At 54.9% G+C, this 23,585-nt stretch overlaps 2 protein-coding genes across 4 annotated transcripts; one reads left to right on the forward strand and one right to left on the reverse strand.

Moving 5' to 3' along the window:
- Positions 1-1,087: 1,087 nt before the first annotated feature.
- Positions 1,088-13,778, reverse strand: Caskin2 (CASK interacting protein 2). Of its 2 annotated transcripts, none has more exons than XM_026404811.2 (20): positions 13,648-13,778; positions 12,040-12,549; positions 8,100-8,151; positions 7,478-7,575; positions 6,891-7,036; positions 6,701-6,796; positions 6,479-6,609; positions 6,203-6,311; positions 5,765-5,873; positions 5,508-5,602; positions 4,806-5,067; positions 4,564-4,685; positions 4,417-4,477; positions 4,216-4,304; positions 3,956-4,066; positions 3,780-3,881; positions 3,527-3,665; positions 1,910-3,385; positions 1,598-1,820; positions 1,088-1,196 (listed from the first exon to the last, which is right to left on the reverse strand). In XM_026404811.2, the coding sequence occupies exons 2-20, from the start codon at positions 12,131-12,133 to the stop codon at positions 1,106-1,108; spliced, it is 3,606 nt and encodes a 1,201-aa protein (XP_026260596.1). In that variant the 5' UTR covers positions 12,134-12,549; positions 13,648-13,778; the 3' UTR covers positions 1,088-1,105. The 2 variants fall into 2 exon arrangements, with proteins under 2 accessions (XP_026260596.1, XP_026260594.1); XM_026404809.2 differs by having other exon boundaries at positions 6,891-7,054.
- A 1,078-nt stretch (positions 13,779-14,856) lies between these two features.
- Positions 14,857-23,543, forward strand: Tsen54 (tRNA splicing endonuclease subunit 54). 2 transcript variants are annotated; one of them, XM_026404814.2, is made up of 11 exons: positions 14,857-14,931; positions 15,043-15,207; positions 15,309-15,372; positions 16,497-16,580; positions 16,891-16,989; positions 18,503-18,555; positions 20,080-20,178; positions 20,370-20,992; positions 21,897-21,957; positions 22,427-22,543; positions 23,041-23,542. In XM_026404814.2, exons 1-11 carry the CDS (start codon positions 14,876-14,878, stop codon positions 23,189-23,191), a joined length of 1,572 nt encoding a protein of 523 aa, XP_026260599.1. In that variant the 5' UTR covers positions 14,857-14,875; the 3' UTR covers positions 23,192-23,542. The 2 variants fall into 2 exon arrangements, with proteins under 2 accessions (XP_026260599.1, XP_026260600.1); XM_026404815.2 differs by lacking the exon at positions 16,497-16,580 and having other exon boundaries at positions 23,041-23,543.
- The last annotated feature ends 42 nt before the right edge of the window (positions 23,544-23,585 follow it).

Consider the following 23,585-nt stretch of genomic DNA (forward strand, 5'->3'; position numbering starts at 1 on the left):
TTACTGGAAATGAACCTTTTAGGAATGAATGTAGGCTGGTTTATATTAAAACTTGTAAATTGCTTAAGAAAAACCTGTGGCTGGTCCATGAGGCAGCTACAAAAGGGTAGGCACGAAGTGGTCACCACCAGGCTGCAGGCACTGAGCCCTGAAGGCGAGGACTCAAGCCTTTCTTTTTCCACATAGGCAGGTGCTCCTAGAGCCAGCTCAGGGAAGAGCCTGGACTTGGGTCCATGGCACAGATCCAGACAGACAGCCCAGTCATGTGGAATGACACTTTCATTGGTGTTAGTGAGGGAAAGGTTAATGGTTACAGAGCCAGGGCCTAGGCCAACTGGGTCGGGCCTCCAGCGCTGAGGTGGGCAGCAGGTGTCCCTGCTGTGGTCTGAAGGCCCTCCCACACTGCGTCCTCTCAGGCAGTTAATAGATAGAATAAATTCCATTTAAAATATATGCATTTCTCTCTGCTTAAAAAATAACATTTACAGTTGAAAAAGTCTGGACACTGGGGATCTGTTAATCCCATTGCTTCCTAACCCTGCTAATACTGTCTCCCAGTGAGGGATGGCAGGAGCAAGGACAGGAGCTGGTCAGAACATGGCCAACCATGAGGGCATGCCCCGTTGGGTATTTACATGTCCTATGTACACAGGCAGGGAGGGGGCCAGCCAGGCACACTGCCCCACCCAGGGCAGCACATGGGTGGACAGAGGCATCCCCTCAGCACAGGAACTTGAAACATGGGGTGGGAGTACAGAGACAGCACCCCCGAAGCCCTGCCACCACCTCCTCCTTGAGGAGAAAGCTCTTAGCAGGGTCCCCATCCAGTCAGATTATACATGGGAGGGGGCTCTGACGAGACGCAGCCGAGACCCCTCAGCTAGTCAGGTTCTGATGAGGCCCCTGGCCCCTCCCCAGGGCTGCCCCACAGCATTAACAGCTGTGTTGGGAGCAGCAGGGAGGGGCTCTGCTGGGGCAGGATACTCCAGCCCGACCAGCCCTAGGCCTCTGCCTAGGGTGGCCAGCCCTTTTCTGTGCTGGGCCAAAGGTAGTGAATGTGACAGGTCACAGTGGGCACCACTGGAGGACCACAGGCAGGTCTTGCTCAATCCAGCATGGCATCCAGCTGGTCAGCCAGGGCATCAAACATGGTGCTGATGTCATCCAGAATGTGCTTGGTGGAGGTCACCGGGGAACTGCAGCAAGGGAAAGGGCTGGATCAGAGGGGCCAGAGGCCTGCAGCCCATTGGCCCTGGGTAGGAGCTGCCACTGAGCCACTGCTGGGTGCCAGGCACTCAGTGCGCATCACCTCTTAATGCTCAAAACATCCTGGGCAGCAGGAGTTCCTTCCTTACAGATGGTTTTTCTGAGGCTGGGGGTTGAGGGACTTGCCCAAGCTCTCATCCCCCTACGGAGGCAATCACCAGGAATCCCTTCAGATCAGATCTGGGTGACTCTAAAACCTGAGGTCCTGCCATCCTATTGGAGGGCTCCCCAGCTTGAGGCTCTGCCTGCAACATCCCCCTGTGATAGTCCCAGGACCCATGTTCCATGCCCACCCTTTTCTCCCACCCCATCTGACAGCCAGCATCCTTACCCTTCTCGCTCCTCAGCACCAATGCTCTTCTCTGCAGCCCTTAGTGCAGCTGCCAGGGATGAGCTGGTCTGCTCCAGTCTCTGCTGGGCCCGGCCTGAGCCCACAGCCCCTGTGCTCTCGGGCCTTGGTGGGGGCACTGGGCGAGGGCCCAGGCGGGGAGCCAGCTTTGGGCCAGAGAATGCGAGTTGGGTGCAGGCCACAGACACAGGTTTGGGGGCTGTTCCTGTAGACAAAAAAGTTGGCAGGTGACTCATCTGGGTTGAAATGTCCCCTGTACACAGCATACCACCCCTACAGGCTTCAGCTTCCTACCTGCTCCAGGCACCTTGAGGAAGGCAGCAGGGGCAGTGGGGGGCTCCATCTCCACATTCTGCCTACCACCTGCTGAATTTTCCAGACTTGGCCCAGTGCAGGGCACTGGGGGGACGGGGGGCTGCGTTATGGGGCTTGGAGGAGTGGCTGGAGCTCCTTGATGTGAAAGGCTGCTGGAGTCAGGCTGTGACGGGTTAGAGGAAGTGGAGGTGGGGGACTCACTAGGAGCCTTGGAGGGCAGGGGAGCAGAGGGGCTAGGGGTGGCTCCTGCCACCCCAAAGGCTAGCAGTGCTGTTTGCAGTGGCTCTCTTTCCCTGCATTTGGGCCTCCGTTTGACAGTGTCTGACTCTGTGAGGTTGAAATCGAGGCCAGGGGGCACAGGCGTCTCCCGGGTTGGGGGGCCAGCTGGCTTCGGCCGCTGCTTGATAGTAAGATTCCCCTCTTCTGCAAATGGCAGCCCTTCCCCGGAGCTGCCCCGAGATGGGGGTGTCCCCTCAGGGCCAGGCTCTTCTTCCTCTGTGTCTGACGCAGGGCCAGATGAGACGGGCAGACCAGGAGACTCAGAGGGGCCAGCTGGTTCACTCAGTGTTCGCCTTCGGGGCCCCACAGCACTCTCCTTGGACCCTGAGCTCCCTTCTAGTGGAGGTGGCTCTGAGGGGCCAGAGACTGAGCTGAGGCGCTTGGGGGGTGGGGGTGGAGGGCCTTTTCGACGGGCACGAAGAGCAAAGGACTGGCTGCGGGGAGCCCCTCGAGATGGGGTTGGGGTAGGACTGGTCCGGGCGAGGGTGCTGCGTCCTGGTCGCCGGGTAAGGGTGGCATAACTGCCCACGGTGCTGCCCACTGGGCCTTCGGTCTCCCCCTCAGCTTCTCCCTCTGCAGGGCCGGGGCGGCTCAGGCTGTGAGACCTGCGCTTGGGCCGAGGTGGGTCTGGAGGAGCGGCAGGGGGGCCGGCCAAGTAGGAGAAGGCTCGGGGTGCACCAGGAGGTGGCCCTGCAGCTGGGCTAGAGGGTGAGCCCTGGGGGTACATGAAAACATAAGGGGCAGGTCCTTGGCCAGGAAGTGGGGAGCAGAGCTTAGAGGGCCGCTCGGTGCCCTCTGGAAGGTTCCTTTCCTGTAGGGCACTAGGGTCTCCACCACTGGGCTGAGGGGCAGGCTGCTCCTGTGAGTGACCAGACCCTCGTGAGCGTGCGCCAATGCTCTCCTGGCTGGAGGAGCGGGCAGGGGGCAGGGGGAGTGGCTCAGGACCACCCCCTGCCATGGCTGCTTGTAGCTCTGGGCTCAGCTCACTGCCCTGAAAAGTGAGAAGGCGTGGGCCAGCCACAGCTGGACCCTCCCCATTCTCTAGCCCCTCAATGGCCATCAGTTCCGGACCCCTGGCCAGCCGATGCCCACCCTCACCCAGGGCCTCCCCCTGTAGAAGGCCCCGCCGAAGCTCTGCCAGCCGCTTCACACCCAGCATAAGCTTCTTCTGATGCCCTGGGAGGGGTGGACAGAAGGAATGAGGTTAGCTGGGTCTAGGATGGGTCACTCCCACCTCCCCAGACCCCATTCTCTGTTCTCTTAGAGACCCTGGAGGCATGGGGGGGCCCAAGCAGAAGGCCTCAGAGCAGTCCTCACCCAGCTTGTTGACACCAATCTCCTGCAGCTCCTCCCAGGTGAGGTCGGCCACCAGCCCCATGGAGTCATAGCCACTGCTCACCAGCTGCTTGTGGTACTGTGGCAACCCCAGTGCACACAGCCACTCCAGCAGGTCCGTCTGGAAGAGCACTGTCATCAGATCTTGCTTCCCACCCAAGCCAGAAAGGGAGGGGCACCACAAAACCATAGCCCCAAGTGAGAGCCCCAGCACCCAGCCCAGCAGCCGGCTCACCGGGATGTAGTTGGGCAGCCACTCGGCAATGCTAAGCTGGGCGATCTCTGAGGCGATCTTCTTCCTGTGCCCAGGCTTGGTCACCCCGATGGCGGTCAGATCCTGCCACACAGGACATGGGTATCAGGCTCCTCCTCTGCCTGCTGGGCCCTCCCTGACCTGGCTGCAGCACCCACCTCAGGTGTCATGCGACTAATGGTTGGCACATCATAGCCAGCCTGCAGAAAGTGGGCAGTGTAGCCCTCCAGCTGGAACTCACTCAGCCAGTTGTGAATGGCCTGTGCATCCTGTTGGGGTTGGGGAGGGGACACAGCTGGAGCTGAGTCTGCTGAGCAGCTCAGCCTCCCGCAGGGCTGAGCTTAAGTCCATAGAAGGCCCTCCATCTCCTCTACTCACCCCCTCAAGGCCCACAGCGTACCCCCAGCAGAGGTCTCACCTTCCCCTCTAGCAGCTGTTCTGGTCTCACATCTTGGGTGAAGATCTCCCCAGAGCGGTAGCTGGCCAGAGGGAGGTGGCTTAGGTTGTCTTTGAGAAAGGAGAGTAATGGCATCAGGTGGCGGAAGGAAGGGGTGGCAAGCCCTTAGCCTCCCCACCTGCATCTCTCCTAGCCATCCCTGGTCCCATCGAGCCTTCCTACCTGCCAGGGACGGGGTGTGCAGTCCTGGCAGCACCTGGTCCTCCCCTGCAGAGGGCAGTGGCTGGAGACAGGGAAAGAACCCACTCAGCGTGTGGAGAATTGCAGTTGGGCTAGACCCTGCCCTGGTCCCAGTGCCCTCGCTCCTACCTGGGCATTCTCAATAAGGAGGCCAGTGCCATGGCCGTTGGTGCCCTCGGAACTCTGCCCGCTGCCAGCACTGCGGATACTGCCCACACTGCCCTCGCTGCCCACACTATTCCTGTCACCTGCTGTAAAGGGCAGAAGGACAGAGGTCAGAGCCTCAGTTGGTACTGCTAACAGCTGACTGGCAACTTGCTAAAGCCAGACGCCCCCACCAGTGCCTGGTGCCACCCTCTGGGAGAATGTACCTGGGCTGTCTGGGCTGAGGCCCACCCGAGGAAGCTGGCCATAGGTAAGAGGGTGTAGGGAGTCGTCAGTAGGAGGCTGCGTTGTCCGGGAGAAGCCTGGGCGCAGTGGGGTAGGTGCGGAGGGGAGACGGGGCACAGGGATGCCCACCCGCTTGCTGACCACTTCCACGATGCCTGGGGGAAAGTAGCCTACACGGTCCGTGCCCCTTTGGCTCTCATGGATGTGGCCCTTCCAGCGGCCATCAGGATGCTGTTCAAGCACCTGTGACAGGTTGTAGGGGGAAGGGATGATGACTCCCCACATCAAGCTATTCTTGCCACCGTCCAACAGCCCGGGGGTCCAGCTCTTCCCCTACTCTCAGGGCACTCGCCTTTGATATCCAAGCCAGCCCAAGTTTGGCTCCTGTGTTCAGCAGGCAGCTCAATGCCCCTGTGCCACAGAGCTTAGAGACAGAGGACCAGAGAGAGCCTGTGCTCTAATCCTAGCTTGCTACTTGCCAGCTGTGGGACCTTGGGCAAGTCACTTAATCTTTAAGCCTCAATTTTGTCATCTTTAAAAAAGAAATGATGATGGGGCCTACCCTCCCCAGATTTGGAAAGAAAGAAGTAAGGGAGCAGATGGAGACCTAACACAGCCTGATATCACAGGTAAGTCACAGCAAACATTCATGTTCTCAAAGGAATGCCTGTCGGGCCCCTCACCGTGATGACATCCCCCGCTCGGACATTGAGAGCAGTGGGGTCATGGAGATTCCAGAAATCCTTGAGTGCTCGGACCTTCAGGATCCCTGAGGCCTCTAAGAGAAAAGGGAGGGCAGGCATCACCTAAAGGTCCTTTGGCCATCTCCCTACCACCCCACCCACTCACAGCTTCCCCAGGAGACACCCACTCCTCTTCCTCATCCTGGAACCTACTAAATGGCTCCAGCCCTTGGCTGGGTCTTCTCCCACACACTCACCCCGAAGTAGCTGCTTGATTTCCCGGCTGGCCTGAGAGGTGGTGAACTGATTCACGATGTCCAGTGCCGTCTGGTTATACGTGTTCCGGATGTTCACATCCACACCTCCCTAGGTAAACAGTGGCAGGAGCTCATGCTAAGCACTCTGTCATCTCTGCCCTAGTCCTCACTATCACCCAGGAGGTGGGTGCTGTTGTCATTTTCAGACCTTATAGGTGAGGAAGGAGGATTTCAGAGACCAGGTCAGGGACGAGCTAGCAAGAGGCATGCTTAGGTTCCAACCAGGTGGAGCTGCTCTTGGGCCTTAGGACCACTCAGGAAGCCGGGGCCTCTTTCCCGCCATCCAAACAAAGCAAATCACCCTGGCTTCCCCGCCTGGTCCCAGCACATGACAGAGGCTCCACACACACCTGTGGAATGACCAGGTGCCATACCCACCTCGAGGAGCAGCCGAACCACCTCAGTCTTGCCATACAGTGCAGCCTCGTGGAGTGCTGTGCCTGTCTTGGTCTGGCGGTTGATTTCAATCCCAGCTCTTAAGAGCTGCCTGTGGTGGGCAGAGGGAATCAGGGGTACTGGGCCAGGGGAGAAAGCCAACTGCCGGGAACTAGGAGATGGAGCCTGGGTGAAGATGGCAGCAGGGAGGCACGGAGGGGGCACCGACGGTCCCACAGGAAGGGGATGAAGAAGTTGTGGGGGGGTCACTGTGGGTACCTGATGACTTCTCTGTGGCCATTCTTGGCAGCCAAGTGCAGGGGTGTGGTGTAGTTGGGGTCACACGGGTCCTTGGCCTCACCCTCCAGCAGCGCCACACATAAGTGGCTGTTCAGTAGCAGCTGGGTCACCTGCAGCATGCAGCACCCAGCACCCAGTTGGAACCTCTCCTGAGACCCACAGACACAGGCACTCAGAGCCCCCCAGGACTATAGGCCTTACCTTGAGCCTCCCAAATTCACAGGCCAGGTCCAGGGGCGTCTTCTTGGCCTTGTTGACCAGGCATGGGTTGGACTGATGCTGGAGGAGCATTTCTGACTGGGGTGGGGAGAGCCAAGTGAGGGGGCGTGGCCTGGCTGGCCTCTGACCTCTTGGCTTCCCCGCCCAGCATCCCTACTGCAGGCTCACATACCACCTCATAGTGTCCATATTGTGCGGCCAGGTGCAGAGGGATCTGCCCGTCCAGCGAGGCGGCATTAACAGCTGCAGAGGCGCGCAGCAGTAGCCGGACGGGCTCCAGCCGGCCCTGCCAGGCTGCATAGTGCAGTGGGCGCATACCTGGCAGGAGGAAGGGCTCTGAGGGAGATCCCAGGATGGCGTTGGGGTTTGAGGGACTTAAGCAGATTGCAGAGCCACCCAGCTGGGAGGGGAGACAGCCCAAAAAGGTGCGGACACTGGATCAACCCAGATTTGGTCAGGAAGAAATCCAGCTGCATGGGTCCCAAGCCAGAGTCCACCATGGCCACTACAGGTAATCTGGCAACCACAGGCCAGTGATGTGAGTAACCTCTCTGAGCCTCAACCTCTTCATCTGAATATCAAGACATGAGTGCCACTCTCTACTCCCAGAAGGCTACAAAGAGGGAAAGCCATTTGCAAGCCCAGAGAAGCTTTGGGAACAACTAAATAGCATTGCTGTGTCCTAACAAGAGCAAGCTCTGGTCAGAGGTCTGGGTTGAGCCTCTACCTTCACCAGGCGGGGACACACTGCAGTCTCACCATTGCTGTCCTTGATGTCAACAGTGGCCTGAGCCTCCAGCAACAAGGCTATGAGCTCTAGGCTACCTCCCAGAGCGGCATGGTGGAGAGCAGAGAATCTGGCATGGGGGGAACACAAAGTAGGGGATGTCAGTAAGCAGTCTTCCATCCCCAAATCCTGGCCTGCCACACCCAAACTCATCCTGAGGCCTGGCAGGGATGGGTTACTTGCACCCCCACCCCTGCCAGCCCTGCCGTGGGAGCGCACAGCAGCCGAGCCGTAGCATGAAAGGGCTCAGTGTCTGGGCTGAGTGGCCTGTTTGTCTGGCATCCCCCCCCAGCCAGCCTAGGGGAGGGGGCCGTGGGAGCAGGAGCCCTCAGGCTCCTACCCTCCAGGGAGAAAAGGGGCCCAGGAGGAATCCAACTCAAGGAAACCCCTCAGAGAGGCCTCAGGCCCCTCCCCATGCTCAGGGCTAACCTACTGAAGGGTGGGTGGGAAGGACCCCCACACTCTGCTCTACCCAGGCAGGACCCAGAGCTCTCAGCAAATATGCTTCAAGGGTCAAGTTTAAGAGAGGAAAGGATTCTGGAGTCCAGAACCTTTCCCTTCCGGCCCTCCCGTCACTCAGCATCTCTTACTCACCCATCAGCATCCTGGTAGTTGACATTGAGCCTCTTCGTGGAGCCGAGGAGCTCTGGGGGTCAGGGCAGGGGCATCAGGGAACATGCAACCATCTGACCTCACCCATCCCTCACCCAGTGCTGCCGCCGCAACCCCAACTCCCAGAGCCCAGCTGACCTCTTGGTGTGCAGGAAAACACCTGCCCCATGGCCCTTCACTGGTCCTGGCCTGTGGCTCCTCACTCTGGCCCACAAGCTAGCAGCTTGGAGGCATCAAGTGCAGGGAGCCACTGCAATGGTGGCCTGGCTCCCGGGGCCCAGCCCAGCTGGTTTATAGACCCAAAGGGGGCGGGAGGGGACACTGGCACGATGTGCCCTCAACAGACAGGCCCACGGAGCGCATGGTTAGCATTCCTGTCTGAAGGGCTAGGGAGCAAGTCACATTGTCCCGCTGGGCCAAAACAGTGGGTGAGGAAGAGAATAGAGAAGGACCAGGGCAGGGCCCAAGGGATATACTGCCCACCCCTGCAGCATCCCAAGGTGGAGCTTAGTAGGGAAGGTGGCTATGTTCTGTACTAGCCCTGGCTCTGCCTCGTGCTAGCTGTGAGTATGGGCAGTCATTTAACCTTCCGGGCTCAGTGTCCTCTTACGTAAAATGGGCCATCACAGAACCTGCTCACTCTGCACTCTACACATTGGCCATTACTAGCACCATGCTATCCTCTAGCAAGAGCGGCACCATCTCCCATCTGTCCCCTGGATCTCAGAGGGTTCTGTGCCAGCTTGAGTGGCATCCTTTGACTCGCCCCCCTCAGGCTCTTGACTGAGCTGTCCAGCCCCAGGCGGAGGGGCTGAGACCCTGCCTCCTCAGGACAGGGTGCATGCAGGTGAGGTTCTCAGGCAGCCAGGACACAGTGGGGGCGGTCCTTGAAGTGTTGGGGAGGGAAAGGGGAAGGCCTGTCACAGGAGGCCTGAGCCTCCTTCTGGAACCCACCCCTACTGCGAAGGAGGGGGCCTGCCCACCCGGGCTGGGCAGAGTGCCAAGCATGCTGGTCCAGGCCTGCCCCCCAGGCCCTGGTGGGCCCCTGAATACCCCAGCAGCCTGGGCAAGGCAGGGCCTCATTCCAAAAGGGAGAGACCAATCCTGCAGTGAGAAGCAAGAGATGGGGAGGGAGGGGATAGTCACATGGAGGGCTGAGCTGAAGGACTGCACCAAAAAGGTAAATACAGAGCCAAGGAGTAACAGTGGAGAGATGGGGGCCTTCCAGATTTTCTCTAGTCCCTTTGCAAAGACCTTGTCACACAGAACCATTTGGGGCGAGGGAAGGTACAACAGCTTGAGAAGCAGCAAGCGCAGGACTCCCATGCTCACTCTGCCTCTGGCTGGCTGGGGGACCTGGGCCAGCTATGGAGCCTCTCTGAGCCTCAGTGAAGACAATGAGGGCAGCAGGGAAGACACAGTCCTTTGGCCCACCCACCCTTCCACCAGCCTGCCAGCCTGGCCAATCTGGGATGGGCAGCTGGGTGGCTGGATGTGGCCCCTCCAGGGAGGGGCAGGACAATGTGACAGGAGGGACACAGGAACAGGGGCAGGGCCAGGCTGGGTGGCTCCCTTCTTTTCAGAACAATGGCCGGAAAGGTGGTAGGGGAGAGGCTCAAAGTGACTGGGCTAGGGGCTCAGCCGGAGGGTGGAGGGTCCTGGTTCCTGGCAGTGGCTCAGGCACTTCCGCTGCCACACAGCCTTCTTCCCGAGCCTGGCTGGGGGTGGAGGGGATGTGAGCTCAGTCAGTCACACCAGCCCACTCCGTTTCCTCTGGCCACAGAAGGAGATGTCAGAAAAATGAGGCAGGGAGGGACAGGGGCAGGAACAGGGGCAAGGCCATGGCAAACGCACCTTCTCCTGCCAGCCACCTGCAACTTGAAGAGCATCAGGTGGGGGAAAGAATGCAGGCCAGACAGCAGATGTAGGAGGCGGAAGGAGGACGTCTCTTCTGCTCTCTTTTGATAGCCAGAAAGTGCTGGCCATCCCCACAGGAGGGAAAAAGGGAGCCCTGACACTTCCCTTCCTAGAGTGGCAGTTTAGTTAGCCTCTCTGTGGCATGGAACAGGAGTTTCCCCTCTCCCCTTCTCAGAAAGGCATTAGAATCACCTGGAGAACTTTCTGGTTTGCAGAGTCCTGGCCTTTCTGGTGAGTTCAATGGGGGTGGGGTGTCCAGGGAATCTGTACTTTTAGAACAATCCCCGTGAAATGCTGATGAGCACAGAAATCAACTATCAGTGAGGGAGCATGGGGTGGTGGGGCACGGAACTCAGCACAGGTTTGGCACAGGTTTATCTCAGATCCATCTCAGATCCGCCCCACAATGGCTATGTGACCTTGAGTAAGTCACTAACCTTTGAGTGTCACTTTCCTTACCTGTACAACAGATATAAAAACACCAGCTCACAGGGAAGTGAGAGGACCACAATTTTTCATAAACTGGAAGGTCTGCCAAGGTCACCTTATGATCTCACTTCTGTTGCCAGTTTCTCCAGCTTCTCAGAGGACAGGGAAGGGAAGCACGTGGCCAGGACTTCACAAGGAATTCCAGGCCCTTGTTACCTATGTCCACACCTGTACCTGTGTATCTCCTCTTTGGACTGAGTGAAGGGACCTCTTCCCCTACACACGTTTCCCTCTGGGCATAGGGAGCCTAGGAGCCTGGCTTTGAAGTTCCTGCCACCTGTCCCTGGACCTCGCCCACCAACCTCCCATGGGCCTCACTTTGAGGTCCCAGGGATGTGAGGACAGCAGGAGTATGACCAAAGCCCCACTGGGCAGGTCGCCCAAACACAGAGGTAAGGGGAGAGGGGGAATGGCTCCCACTCTCGGGCTGCGCAGGGACCTCCACAGCCCCTTCCTCTATTACATTCACCCTGCACCCACCTCTCCAGGGACAGGAACCATCACCCCTGGCACCATCGCTTCCTGCCCAGGCCTCCACCCTGCTGTGCAGGCGGGTACACACTAGTAAAGTCCCTCTCCTGGCACTCATACTCAGGGGTGCGGGTGAGAATGGTATAAAATCTCCAGGCATAGGGATTCCTTCCTGTGCACAGGACCCAGGAACTCCATATCCAGACCCAGTCTGGTGGCAGGAACCACCAGCTGTCCCTGCTCATCTAGGACCTCCAGGACATAAGTCCAGTGGCCTCCTGGGACAACCCAGAGAGCTCACCCTAAAGGCCAGAGGTCTATTCTCCCTGGGGGTGTCACCACAGAGGGACCCAAGAAATGGGGTTCAGGTGTGGCCACCCAGGCCTCAGCCCCCCACAGCCCTGTCAGAACTAGAGCCTCCAGACCATGGAAACCTCTAGAAAATTAGCTGCATACTTTCAGGGGACACAGATGAGTTAGTGGAAAAGAGGTTCTTTAGTAAGTGGTCAGATTGTGTTGAAAAAAGGAAAACCCCCCCAGAAATTTAGACATAAACACAGAGAGGTTCTAGTTGAGTGTACGTAGGATTGACAGTGGGCATGGAGCTCTACCCATTCAATCTTTCCGGACACATACCCAGAAACCCCATGGTGCCAAAGACATCCAAAAGCCACCAGCTAGCAGGCAACACCACGAGGGCTGGAAATTTGGTCTGTTGTGTTCACTAATCTGGCCCAGGGCTTGTAACAGAGCCTGACACACAATAGGCACTCAAAAAAAATTTGAATGAATGTACTTCCATCTTTTCTCCTGGCAAGCAAGGAAACTGGCCCAGAGAAGTTAAGTGACTCACTTAGGAACACACAGCAAAGGGGATCCAATTCCTTTAACTCTCCCAGACAGAGGCACTTCTTGTCCAGAAAAGGACCATTGTCTTTCCTTAAGTTCACAGAACCCAGTGACCACCCCGCTCCCTATCCTCCTTCTGTAGCTTCAGCACTCAAGGGAGGGCCCCAGCTGGTTGGTCACCCCACCAAGTACTCACTTGTCTTTGAGGCCTTAACCTTGGCCACCAGTTTCTGTACACCAGTCACATCTCCGTTCTTGACAGCAAGGATCAGGTCCTGTTCACGACCCATTCTGATCCTCAGGCTGGGCTCTAGGCTCAGGAGTCCAGGGCAAAGACAGGGAAATGTGTCCAAGCCAAGTGTCAGTATGCCATGCCTCAGCCCCTGGAAGGGCTTCTAGTCCTGGGGCACGTTTGGTGTCCCAGGAAGTGGGCTCCTTGTCAGGCGCTGATGGATGCTCCCTTAATGTGCTCTGTGAGCTGCCACCATAAGCAGGAAAGCCAGTCTTGGAGGGGGCGGAGGCTGTGTTGAAATGTGCACAGATATCAGCCTGCAGCTTCTGACAGCCCGGGGATGGGCTGGGACCAGGCACGCCGAGCTTCCCAGCTTGGCTCAGGAGCAGCCAGCATTCCCTCAGGCAGCAGTGGTGGCCAGGTCGTGGGGGTCTGACAACAGTGCAGTACCTCTGCTGAAGGTTGGGCCAGAGCCTGCAAGTGAGAAGCAGGGCACCAGGATGAGCAAGATGACCTCTAGGGAGTCCCCAAACCACCCTGGGAGTCAAGGAGTCCCTCAAAGGGGAGAGGGAACTGCCATCCATGCCTGAGAGGAGTATGTACAGAGGGGAGGTGGTATCCTGTGAGGGGGAGGCTGAGTCATGGGGGCCCCAGGGCACTAAGTAGTACCTCAGCCTTGGGCAGGAGGGGCCCTGGCAGCACCACACACGGGAGCAGGCCAGGCTGGAAGCCCGTTCTCCACAGCCCCAGGCTGTGACACTCACAGACAACTGGGGCCAGGAGGTGGGGCCTAGGAGGGTGGCACAGGCAGACGGGCAGGGGTCACTCCCTGTCCAAGGCGCCTGCCCCCAGACTCCTCCCTACCTAGGCTTCACTTTAATAGCTGGATGCTTTAGCCCGAGGGCTCTTTATGAATTGAGGGGGTGGAATGGGGAGCTTATGGATCCCATTTCTGGGGGCATCTACCTGCTACACAGGGAAGCTCACAGCACCTGTTGCTGACCCTTCCTCACTCTATGTGGGGTGAGCAAAGAAGAGAGACAGAGCTGGGGCACCGATGGCCGACGGCTCCCCAAGCCTGAACCTGAAGCCCAGACCCTCGACTTCACTGCAAAAAGGCTTACGTCAGTTCCTCGGTGGCGGCGAATTTTTGCCAGAGTCTTGTGGCATGAGACCCGAGCAGGCCTGGGGCCCTGGAGGGGTACCACTCACTCCCCAAATGTCTCAAGCCCAACTTAAAGGGCACTCCCCCCACACAGGGCCGGCGGCCGATACTGGGGGAGGGCGCCCCTGGCAGTGCCTGGGGTCGGGCTGGCTCCCCCGCCCCTCGGAATGCCCTTCCAGCGCCGCGCAACCCCCAGCCGAGCCCAGCCCAGGCCGACCCGGGGAACAAAGCGGCGGGAGGGACCCGGAGGGCCGAGCGCTGGAGGGGTAGATGCCGGAGGACGAAAAGGGGGCGCGAGGAGGACGGAAGGAACGGAGAGATGGAGGCGCCCGCGGATCCCGCAAGAAAAGTTAGTTTGCGCCGGCTCCCAAGGGTGCTGGCCCCCAGCTCAGACCCCGCAGTCTCACCTCTCCCGGGCGCCCCGCCGGGGTCCAGTTGGCTCCGCTCGGTCTCTGCCACTCCGGACGCTGGCTCCTACTGCCCCCCTGCGCCGCAACCCTTTCTCCTCCTCCTTTTCCAAGGCCGGCTCTGCACCTCCCGCAGGAAATCCCGCCCCTCCCCCCTCCCTCCCGCCGGATCGGGAGAGGGACCGTCCCGGCCGCTCAGTCGAGCTGTCAGTCAGAGCCCTGGGCCCCGCCCCCATGCGTGCCAAGCCCCGCCCCTACTCGCGCCACTCCAGACCCTGGGCACTGGCCGGATCAACGCATGCGCGCAGGTGAAACGAAGTCGGGGTGGGGTGGAGAAGGCTGGGGGTCGCGGGCGATAGCTAGCGCTGCTACGTCCGGGTTGTGGACTCCGAACGATCTCGGATCTAGTGTCTGGATCGAAGGATGAGATACCCTGGATATGACTCGGTGAGAGACGAGACGTGAAGGGGTTTGGCAAGACCCGAGACCCTACTTGGAGAGCCCCTCTCCTCTATGTCCCACCCCTCCCAGGACTCCCTCTGCGACCTCCGCCCGCGACCAGAGTCAGCGAGCCGCCTGACTCTGCTGGCTGGAGCAATGATGACACCTAGCGGACAGTGACTGGGCGGCCCCGGTGGCGGCGATGGGGACCCCAGCCTCGAGGAGGTGCTATTGGAGGGCTGGGGTGGCGCTTCAGCACCAGCATGGGCCGGACAGCGCCTCCCACCCTGAGGCCCTCGAAACTCAGTTTTGGAGCTCCTCGGAAGGGATCCAATGGCAGACCCTGAAGGGATCTCGAACTTCTCCAGACCGCTCCCGACAGACCCAGGTGGCCTCCAGTTAGCAAAGCTGCAATCCGGGAACCCACTGTTATCCCCTCTCTAAAATCCTTTTCCCTCCTTGCCCAGCCCGGGGGAGGGAGTGGAGGGTCCCACATCTGTTCATACTACAGTCCCTGACGCCAGTTCGAGTTTTACTAGAGAGGGGCCCCGAAGAGGACTTGGGACAGGACTGAAAACTGCGCATCCACTTGCAAGTTAAACAGTCGCCGGAATAGAGGTACACGTGTGTGGGTCGGCGCTAGGGCCCAGCACACCAGGAAGGGGGAAAGCCGGCGTGTCGGCCGGGTACGGGAGGAGCCCGGCTCCGAGCCGCGGGCGCTAGGGCGGCGCGGAGTTCCGGCGGTGGGCGGGGCATGGGCGGCGCGCGCTTCCGCAGACGAGGCCCGATGGAGCCCGAACCCGAGCACGGGGGCGTGGAGGTTCCCGCGGGGCGCGTGCTCAGGTGCCGCACGAGGGTCCGGGGGCGCGGGGTGAGCGGCCGGTAGGGAGAGGGGGCCGGGCCCGGCAGGGTGGCCTCGAGCTCGGCGCCGACCCCTGTCTCTTTGTCCCCCAGTGCCGCGGAGCTCCTGGCTGCCCGCTCGCGGTCCCAGAAGCTGCCCCAGCGGTCGCATGGCCCCAAGGACTTCCTTCCCGACCGCTCGGCGACTCAGGCGGAGCGGCTGCGCCTATGTCGCGAAGAGCTCTGGCAGCTGCTGGCCGAGGAGCGCGTGGAGCGCCTGTGAGGGGGCTGAGCCGGGGTGGGGGGCGGCTGGGCGGCGCGGCCAGACCCCGCCGGGGTGTCTGGGGGACTGAGACGGACCCCTCCCTACTCCTCGCCAGGGGCAGCTTGGTGGCAGCTGAGTGGAGGCCGGAAGAGGGTTTCGTGGAGTTGAAGTCCCCTGCGGTGAGCGGCCGGGCTCAGTGACGGTCACCCGTCGCTGCCCTCCTAGTGATGTAGGACGGAAGAGGCTGGACACCCAAGGAATTTTCAGGAAGCAGATTTATTGGCTGCAGGGTCTAGAGGGGCTGTTGCCGCTAGAAATTCTTGGAACTTTATACCCACGGTGGGGGAGGGACTTGAAGGATTATATTTTTGTAGGAGTCTAAAAATATTATTATTATTTTTTAGTTCACAAAAAAGTGCTTTAGCCCGATTTTTTTAGATTAGTCTCAGTGTTACGGTGTGTGCAAGAATTATAGACCATGACCATGCTTATTGAGCCAAACTGAAAAGGGAAAAAATGTCCTTTAGTGAACAAGCCAGACAAGCGACTGGGAGCAGGCTAACGCCTCAAAGAACTTCCAGCACTTAGATTTTGGAAGCACAGAGTTTATAAAGGCAAAACCCACAAAAACAACAAAGACAGTTGATGTAGTTCGGAAAGACAGATATTTTTGATTACATGAGAGAATTGTTTTGAGTATACATTTCAGCGTTATTTTTGTTATACATCAGGGCCATAGTCAGGGCTGTGGAAAGTTCCTAATGTACTGTAGTCGACATAGATACAGCTGTCAGGAGGTTGTAAAGAAAACATTTTAAGCAAGCATAAAATGGATTCAGGCCAGAACAAAATGGTGTTACCTTGGTTCTTTTAATTTCAAGAGTTTTGCAAGTTTTACTACAAAAGCAGAAGTAACATCAAGTCTGTGGCCAAACTTAGCTTTTTTTTTTTTTTTTGAGAGAGAGAAGTTTAATATTTATTTTTTAGTTTTCTGCGGACACAACATCTTTGTTTGTACCTGGTGCTGAGGATCGAACCTGGGCCGCACGCATGCCAGGCGAGCGCGCTACCGCTTGAGCCACATCCCCAGCCCCCAAACTTAGCTTTTTGAAAGACAGCAATTTAGTCCTCACAAAAAACTCACATTGAGTTTTTTTTTTTTTTTAAGAAATTTTTGCTGATATTCTGTTAATAAGAACAGTTACGATGAGGGTCTCTGGAGAAGCTTAATTAAGATTCTTGGTGGAGGCAGGGGTATCACTATACTAGTTCATTTGTGACTCTTGCTCTGGGTCCCTTACAGGGTAAATTCTGGCAGACCATGGGCTTCTCAGAACAGGGCCAGCAGCGGCTTCACCCCGAAGAGGCTTTGTATCTGCTGGAGTGTGTGAGTGCAGTCCCAGGAGAGTCCCCAGAGGAAATAGGACCAAGGAATGGGAAGGACTTGTTTGTATTGGAGTGAAAGCATACACAACATTTCCAGTGAACTTGTAATTGGGCTTGTTAGACAGGGAGGCAGGAATTCTGTGCAGGGAGCAGGGATTCCTGTTCAAATTGGGGTGCCTTCTCACTTTGCTGGTTGTTCATATTCTTGCTGAGATGCTGGGAGGTGGTGGTGGGAATATAGCACCAGGAGCTGCCCCTGGCTGTGGCACTGCAGGAAGGGTGCACAGCTGAACTGTGGTCCCCATTTCCAGGGCTCTATTCAGCTCTTCCACCAAGACCTGCCACTGTCTATCCAGGAGGCCTACCAGCTGTTGCTGTCTGGGGATACTGTGAATTTCCTGCAGTACCAGGTAATTGTCATATCCCCCCTCCCACCACCACTACCTGGAGCCTCCATTCATTAAGTCAGTGAGTTGTGACAAGTACCATTAAAGTGTCAGGAATAGTTAGTGTCACATGCTGGGGTGGCTACAAGACAGACAAGGACTGCGTTGTCACAGGGCTCACATTTTAATGGTGGCAATCAGATAATAAAATAAGCAAATGAATATTATCTTTACAGAGAACAAGATGCTAGATAGAAGATGAAGTAGAGGAGAAGTGGTAGAGTTTGGGATATTTGTTTAGGTAAGAGAAGGTAGGTTGTGGATGAGGTGGGATATCAGTAAATGAAAAGAAATAGATGAATCTCAGAAATTGTGGAGAAAGAATGGATAGGACTTTGCCAATGCATTGGATTTTTGATTTGAGGATAGAGGAGAATCAAGGATTATTCATTGGTCATGAACCAGTGGTTGAGTGGTAATATCATTTGCTGGCTGGGAAGACCCAGGAAGGAACAGATTCCAGAAGATGAGACCACAAAGAGCTTGTTTCAGAAAAGTTAATTTTAAGGTGCTTCTTGGACATCCAAGTGAGGATATCAAACAAACAATTGGATACATAAGCTTGGAGTCTTGGTAGAAGTCAAGGCGAGACATAAAATGTGGATATCATAAGCACATGGGTGGTATGTAAGCCATGGGTCTATATGGGAGTGCATCCAGAGGGCTGGGTCTGAGACTTGGGACTTACCATATTGGGGAGGTTAGGGGGAATATAGGACCAGAAGTTAAGGAGTGTCTGGTGACAAAGGAGAAAAACAAGTGGGATCACTGAAGCCAAGAGAAGGTCCTTAAAGGAGGAAATGGTCAGATCAAGTGATGGGAGACATTTCCTGATATATCCCTCTGATATGGATGAGGGACACAAGGATGAACATGTGGCTTTTTACTAGGGACTGTTTCCACTCAGGACTATGGAGAGGTGGGGATTGAGGAGATAACTACCACCTTCTCCCAACTTTTTGTCCAAACTTAGTATCAAAACATTCTAGGGCATAGTTCTTCTGGTCCATCACTGTTGGCTTTTTGGGATTTGTGTTTATGCTGCCATGAGTGGTGGCACACTCCTGTAATCTCAGTAATTCAGGAGGCTGAGATGGATTACAAGTTCGAGGCTAGCCTCAGCAACTTAGTGAGACCCTGTATTAAAAATAAAGAACTGGGGATGTAGCTCAGTTGTAAAGTGCCCCTGGGTTTAATCCCTAGCACCACAAAAAATAAAAATAAAATTGCTAAATGTCATTTGTGTCCAGAATAAGAGAACAGAAATTCAGAAACAGATCATACTTTGGGGATGGCATTTATAATGCATGTGGTCCCAGTAGTCCTAGGGTTTGGGAATGTACAGGAGAAGCAAGGGGGGAACACCTTGTGGGGTGTGCAGGAGGAGCAAATGGGGAACAGCTTGTGTCTGGGGAACTATTGGTGTTTTTAAGAATGAAAATCTGAACTTTTTTTTTTTTTTTTTTTTCCTGTTGAGGTCTTCAGCCACCTGAAGAGACTGGGCTATGTGGTTCGACGATTCCAACCGAGGTAAGTCCCTATCCCTTTCTTATTCATTCTCATCTTGGGACCTGGATGCTTAACCCTAGGTAGAAAGTGGCCTTTTCTTACCTGGAACCTTTGGCTGGAATGCAGCTCCCTGGACATAGACCTTTAGAAAAGTGGGATCTATATTAGAGAAATAGTCATGGCTGTGCATAGAAGTTCCCTTGTGAGAACATTCATTCATTCATTCAGCAATATTATTGACCACTTAACTGGTGTCAGGCCCTGCACTTGTTGCTGAGGAACAACAGATCCAAATGCTGCCCCACACAACTTGTATTTAGTGTGGAATGTACACAAAACACCATCACTTTACAAAATCAGAAACAGCCTAAGAGCTGCTTATCTATTTAAGCAGTGTTGTTCTCATAGAACTTTCTGTGGTGATGAAAACTTCCACATCTGTGTTGTCTAATTTATGTGGCTTGTGCAATTCTGGGACTGAAATTTTAATTTCATTTCATTTTAATTGATTGAAGTTTAACAGACACTTGAAATAGTGGCTGCTGTATCAAACATCGGGAGAAGTAAAAACATTCATGGCAGGGCCAGGCACTATGGTGCACATCTGTAATCCCACCAACTCTGGACCCTGAGGCAGGAGGATTACAAGTTCAAGGCCAGCCTCAGCAATTTAGCAAAGCCCTAAACAACTTAGGAAGACCCTGTCTCAAAAGATAAAAATGGCCGGGGAAGTAGCTCAGTAGCTCAGAAGGCCCTGGGTTCAATCCCCAGTGGGGGGGAGGGGGGAAACATGGCAGGGAAGAATACTATACTATAGTGATAAGGGACTGAGTCCATAATATATGATTGAGTGGGGAGAAATAAGGGGATTACAAAGTAGTGTGTTAGTACAATGCCATTTTTTTTTTTTTTGAGAATTTTTAATATTTATTGTTTAGTTCTCGGCGGACACAACATCTTTGTTGGTATGTGGTGCTGAGGATCGAACCCGGGCCGCACGCATGCCAGGCAAGCGCGCTACCGCTTGAGCCACATCCCCAGCCCTACAATGCCATTTTTTGTGAGAAAAAGACATAGAGGGACTAGTCAGTATTCACCTGTGTGTACATATATACATAAGAAAAAATGTTTTAATTTTATCTTTGTTTTTCTGATTTTTCAAGTTTTCTAGTTCCTCTTGGTTTTCCTCATCAATGATTAATCATTTGTTTAAATTTATCATACCCTGGGTTTTATTCATACCAGGCACATTCTACAACTGAGCTGTGTCCCATTCTGATTAATCACATTATTGCTGGCTCTTCAGTGAGTCTCTGCTTAGATGTGTCATTGGTGATATCCAGAGCCTAGGCAAAGGCACATAATGGCCCTTGTGGCTGTCCCCACGTATCTTTCATGCAAGTCTGCTCAGAGCCTTACTCTTAGGTATGGCTCTGACCTTAGCGCTGACTTGTCCTCTTGGCCAGTTCCTCATGAACTCCACCAGGAGCACCAGTGTAGGGAAGTGGATCTATTGCCTACCTGCTGTTCATTCTTACTCCATAGCTCCGTCCTGTCCCCTTATGAGAGGCAGCTAAACTTGGATGGCTGTGCCCAGCGCCTGGAGGATGGGACTGGCAAGAGGAAGAGGAATACCAGCTCTGAGTAATGCCCCCCACTGTGGCCACAAGCTGGGAGTGTTGGTGGCTGGGACTTTGAAGAATGCATGGGCTTGGGCAGTAGTTCTCACATAGACCCAGGGAGACAGCAGAAGACCTGTCTTCCTCAGCTCACATGGGTGTGTGCACCTTGGCAGTCAGGAGCTAATGTGTTGCTTTTTCTCCCATGTCCTTCAGATGTGTTAATAAAAAAGTCACGGCCCTGAAGACTTCCCTGCCATCCACGAGCCTGGCAGCCTCCAGCCCACCTGACTGCAACCAAAATAGCCAATGCCCAGTTGAGAAACCCCAGGAGCCAAGCCCTGCAAAAGGCCCAGGGGTCACCTTTCCATTTCTGGGTTCCCTGGAGCCGTGCCCTAGTCTGACCAGACAGAGTGTGGGGTATGACCGAGAATGTGGCAAGGTAGAGAATGGAATCAAGGGAGCTCGTAAGCCTCGCTGGAACTTTGAGCAGATCTCCTTCCCCAACATGGCTTTGGATGGTCGCTACACCTTCCTATCTGCCCCAGCCCCAGAGTTGCTTCCAGCCAACGTCATTGGGCGGGAGATAGATGCTGAATCCTGGTGTCAGAAGCTGAACCAGCGGAAGGAGAAGCTTTCCCAATGGGACCAGGAAAAAGCAGAGGCCCAGCAGTTCCAGGACATAAACATAGACCCTGAGGTGCAATCTTGCTCCAGCTGGCGGGAATACAAGGAGCTGCTGCAGAGGCGAGACATACAGAGGAGTCAGAGCTACCCCCGACACCTGTGGAGTCAGCCCATCACCCCCTTGCTGAGTCCAGGACAGGTGGACTCCCCAGGTACCTCTTCATCCTGCCATATCTCTGCAGGCCACTGGTAGCTGAAAATCATGACTTTGAAAGGGTCATGGATTGACCAGTGCTGGATGAAGCTTAATATGTGAGAGGAGACAGCTGTTGGGTAGAATGGAACCTGTGAGGACGGAACCTATGAGGACAGTCAGTTCTGTAGACTTGAATAGCAGTGCCCACAGGGGAAGGTTTAGCCATTGTGAGTCAGTCCAGGGAGGTGAGAGGTGAAACTGCACGTGCATCCTTAAAACTATAAACAAGATAATATCAGTGACTTTGACACTTACTAGCTGTGGTCTCCTCCCCTCCAAACCTGTTAGTTTGAACATGGAAGTGTTATCTTGGCTAAATTAAAGGATAACTACTGTCCTTGGTTTTAAGCACAGGGAACTAGCAGGGTAAAAATTGCCCAAGCTAAATGTAGTAACAAATTCAGAACTACTAAAAATCATCATAGGGACATGGTAGGTTGTAGGTGACTAGATTCGGGTCACCAAATCAGTTAGAATTGAATTTCAAGTAACAATAACTAATTTTTGCCACTGGGCCTGGCAATTACACTATTAATTATAGCTACTCAGGCTGAGGCATGAGAATTGCAAGTTCCAACTCAGCCTGCGCAACTTAGCAAGATTGTGTTTCAAAATAAAAAGGACCAGGGGTGTAGCTCAGTGGCAGAGTGCCCCTAGGTTCAAACCCCTGTATAGCCAAAACAAAAACAAATGTAATTTTTCAGTATGTTGCAAATATTACACAGGACATACTATACTAAAGAAATTTTGGTAAATCTGGCAACCCTAAACTAGATAGCAGATTCAGCAATGTGAAGGGAGTGGGTATAAAGTTGACTCCCCTCCCATCTCTCCAACACCTTGTTTTCACTGCTCTGTAGCCCTGGTCCTTCAGCATATCTCCGTGCTGCAGACAACACACCTAGCTGATGGAGGTGCCGGGTAAGTTTCCAAGTGGTGCCTATCTTCGTAATTATATCAGCTGCTAGGTGAAGTGACAGCTGGGATTTGGCTCCTAGGGTTGGTTGTGAGCTAGAGGATGCCTTTTGGGACCCTTTCCCACATGCTTTAGCTCCTAACAACAGCTAATGTTCATTTGTGCAAGGGGAGTGGGAAGAATGACAGGTGGGGTTTATCTCAAAGGTTTGAAGCCCCCCACCTCCCTTTTTTTTTTTTTTTGGGTGGTGCTGAAGATTAAACCCAGGGCTTTGTGCATGTGAGGCAAACACTCTACCAACTGAGCTATATCCTCAACCCAGCCCTGAAGCTCCTCTCTTTTAAGTGGCACCTTACAGCTTCAGTTCCCCTGGACAAGGCTGCTTCCTGGAATTGGTGATGGGAAAAGGGTGTGGTGGAAAGGAAATGTGGGAAAAAGAGTCTTTGTCCTAAGGTTTCTCACTCTATTCTCCAGGCTGCTGAAGAAGTCCGGAGGCTTGGAGATCAGTTTTGATGTTTACCAGGCTGACGCTGTGGCCTCATTCCGAAAGAATAACCCTGGCAAACCCTATGTCCGGATGTGCATTAGTGGGTATGATATGAGCAAGCACCACCCCTGGGCTACTGCCAGGTGTCCTGAGAACCATAGGGACTTTCTCCCCTTATTCTCTCCTGGGCCAATCCCTGAGAAGAACCTGAGGTCCAGCGAAGTTAAGCGATATGTATGAGGCAACACAGCCAGTTAATGCCATAGGAGCTCAAGTTTCTCGACCCTTGGTTCCTCGTTGTTAGCATTCTTGGGTAGTCTCTCTTATACCACTTTAGTCATGAGCTCACCCAGCAGAAGGGATGTGGATTAGGCTGAGTGGTGAGAACCTGGCCCTTCCTAACTCCCTTACCCTACTAGAGTACTGGGTGTCTCTTGGAGAACTTATCAGAGCCATGTCATTTGGAGACAGGAGAGCTCAAGGGTTCCCAACTGTCTTCCCTGAGAGCCTCAGAGGAGCTGGTATCTTGGGGCTTAGTGGTGGGGCTTACCACCACTAAGTGGTGGTAAGCCTAGTCTCAGTCTAACCCTTATACCTACAGATTTGATGAGCCTGTCCCAGACCTCTGCAGCCTCAAGCAATTGTCCTACCAGAGTGGGGATGTCCCACTAATCTTTGCCCTGGTGGATCATGGTGACATCTCCTTCTACAGCTTCAAGGACTTCACACTGCCTGGGGGTCTGGAGCACTGACTACAGCTCTGAAGTTGTTGGAACCTGCTCTGGGAGACCTGAACTGTTTGCTCTCAGGGACTATCTCAGCTGCCTCCTGTACTTAAAGACTCTGTCCTGTAGGGGCCAGTGTGTGCCTTGGCCCTGGGTGTCTGATACTTGCAGGAAAGTAAAACCCTGCCCCATATCATTACCCCCTTGCTTGGGCTCTGCAGCTTCCAAGTCTCAGGCCTGAGAGTGCTGCCTTCAGTGACCCCCTTGGAACTCAGGACTAGATTTCAGAGGCCCAGGAGGTGGGACAGAAGAGAGGACTCTGTGCCTTTAACAAGAGGGTGCCTGTTTCGCCGCCATAGAGCCAAAGCCATTAAAAATAGATCTTTTTTTCTGCTGTGGCTGGATATTCTGGACCACCTCC

The sequence above is a fragment of the Urocitellus parryii genome, chromosome 7, assembly GCF_045843805.1.
Source record: "Urocitellus parryii isolate mUroPar1 chromosome 7, mUroPar1.hap1, whole genome shotgun sequence".
Lineage (NCBI taxonomy): Eukaryota > Metazoa > Chordata > Mammalia > Rodentia > Sciuridae > Urocitellus > Urocitellus parryii.

Excerpts from the sequence above, each read along its gene's own strand:
- Tsen54 (XM_026404814.2), top strand. The coding sequence starts at position 14,876 with ATGGAGCCCGAACCCGAGCACGGGGGCGTGGAGGTTCCCGCGGGGCGC. Across the intron at positions 18,556-20,079 it reads GTTCGACGATTCCAACCGAG|CTCCGTCCTGTCCCCTTATG; the intron begins GTAAGTCCCTAT and ends CTTACTCCATAG. Across the intron at positions 20,179-20,369 it reads AAGAGGAATACCAGCTCTGA|ATGTGTTAATAAAAAAGTCA; the intron begins GTAATGCCCCCC and ends CATGTCCTTCAG.
- Caskin2 (XM_026404809.2), bottom strand. The coding sequence starts at position 12,133 with ATGGGTCGTGAACAGGACCTGATCCTTGCTGTCAAGAACGGAGATGTG. Across the intron at positions 7,055-7,477 it reads TGACATCAAGGACAGCAATG|AGCCCTTCCTCCTGCCAGGT; the intron begins GTGAGACTGCAG and ends GATCTCCCTCAG. Across the intron at positions 5,068-5,507 it reads GAGCGGGGGATGTCATCACG|GTGCTTGAACAGCATCCTGA; the intron begins GTGAGGGGCCCG and ends AACCTGTCACAG.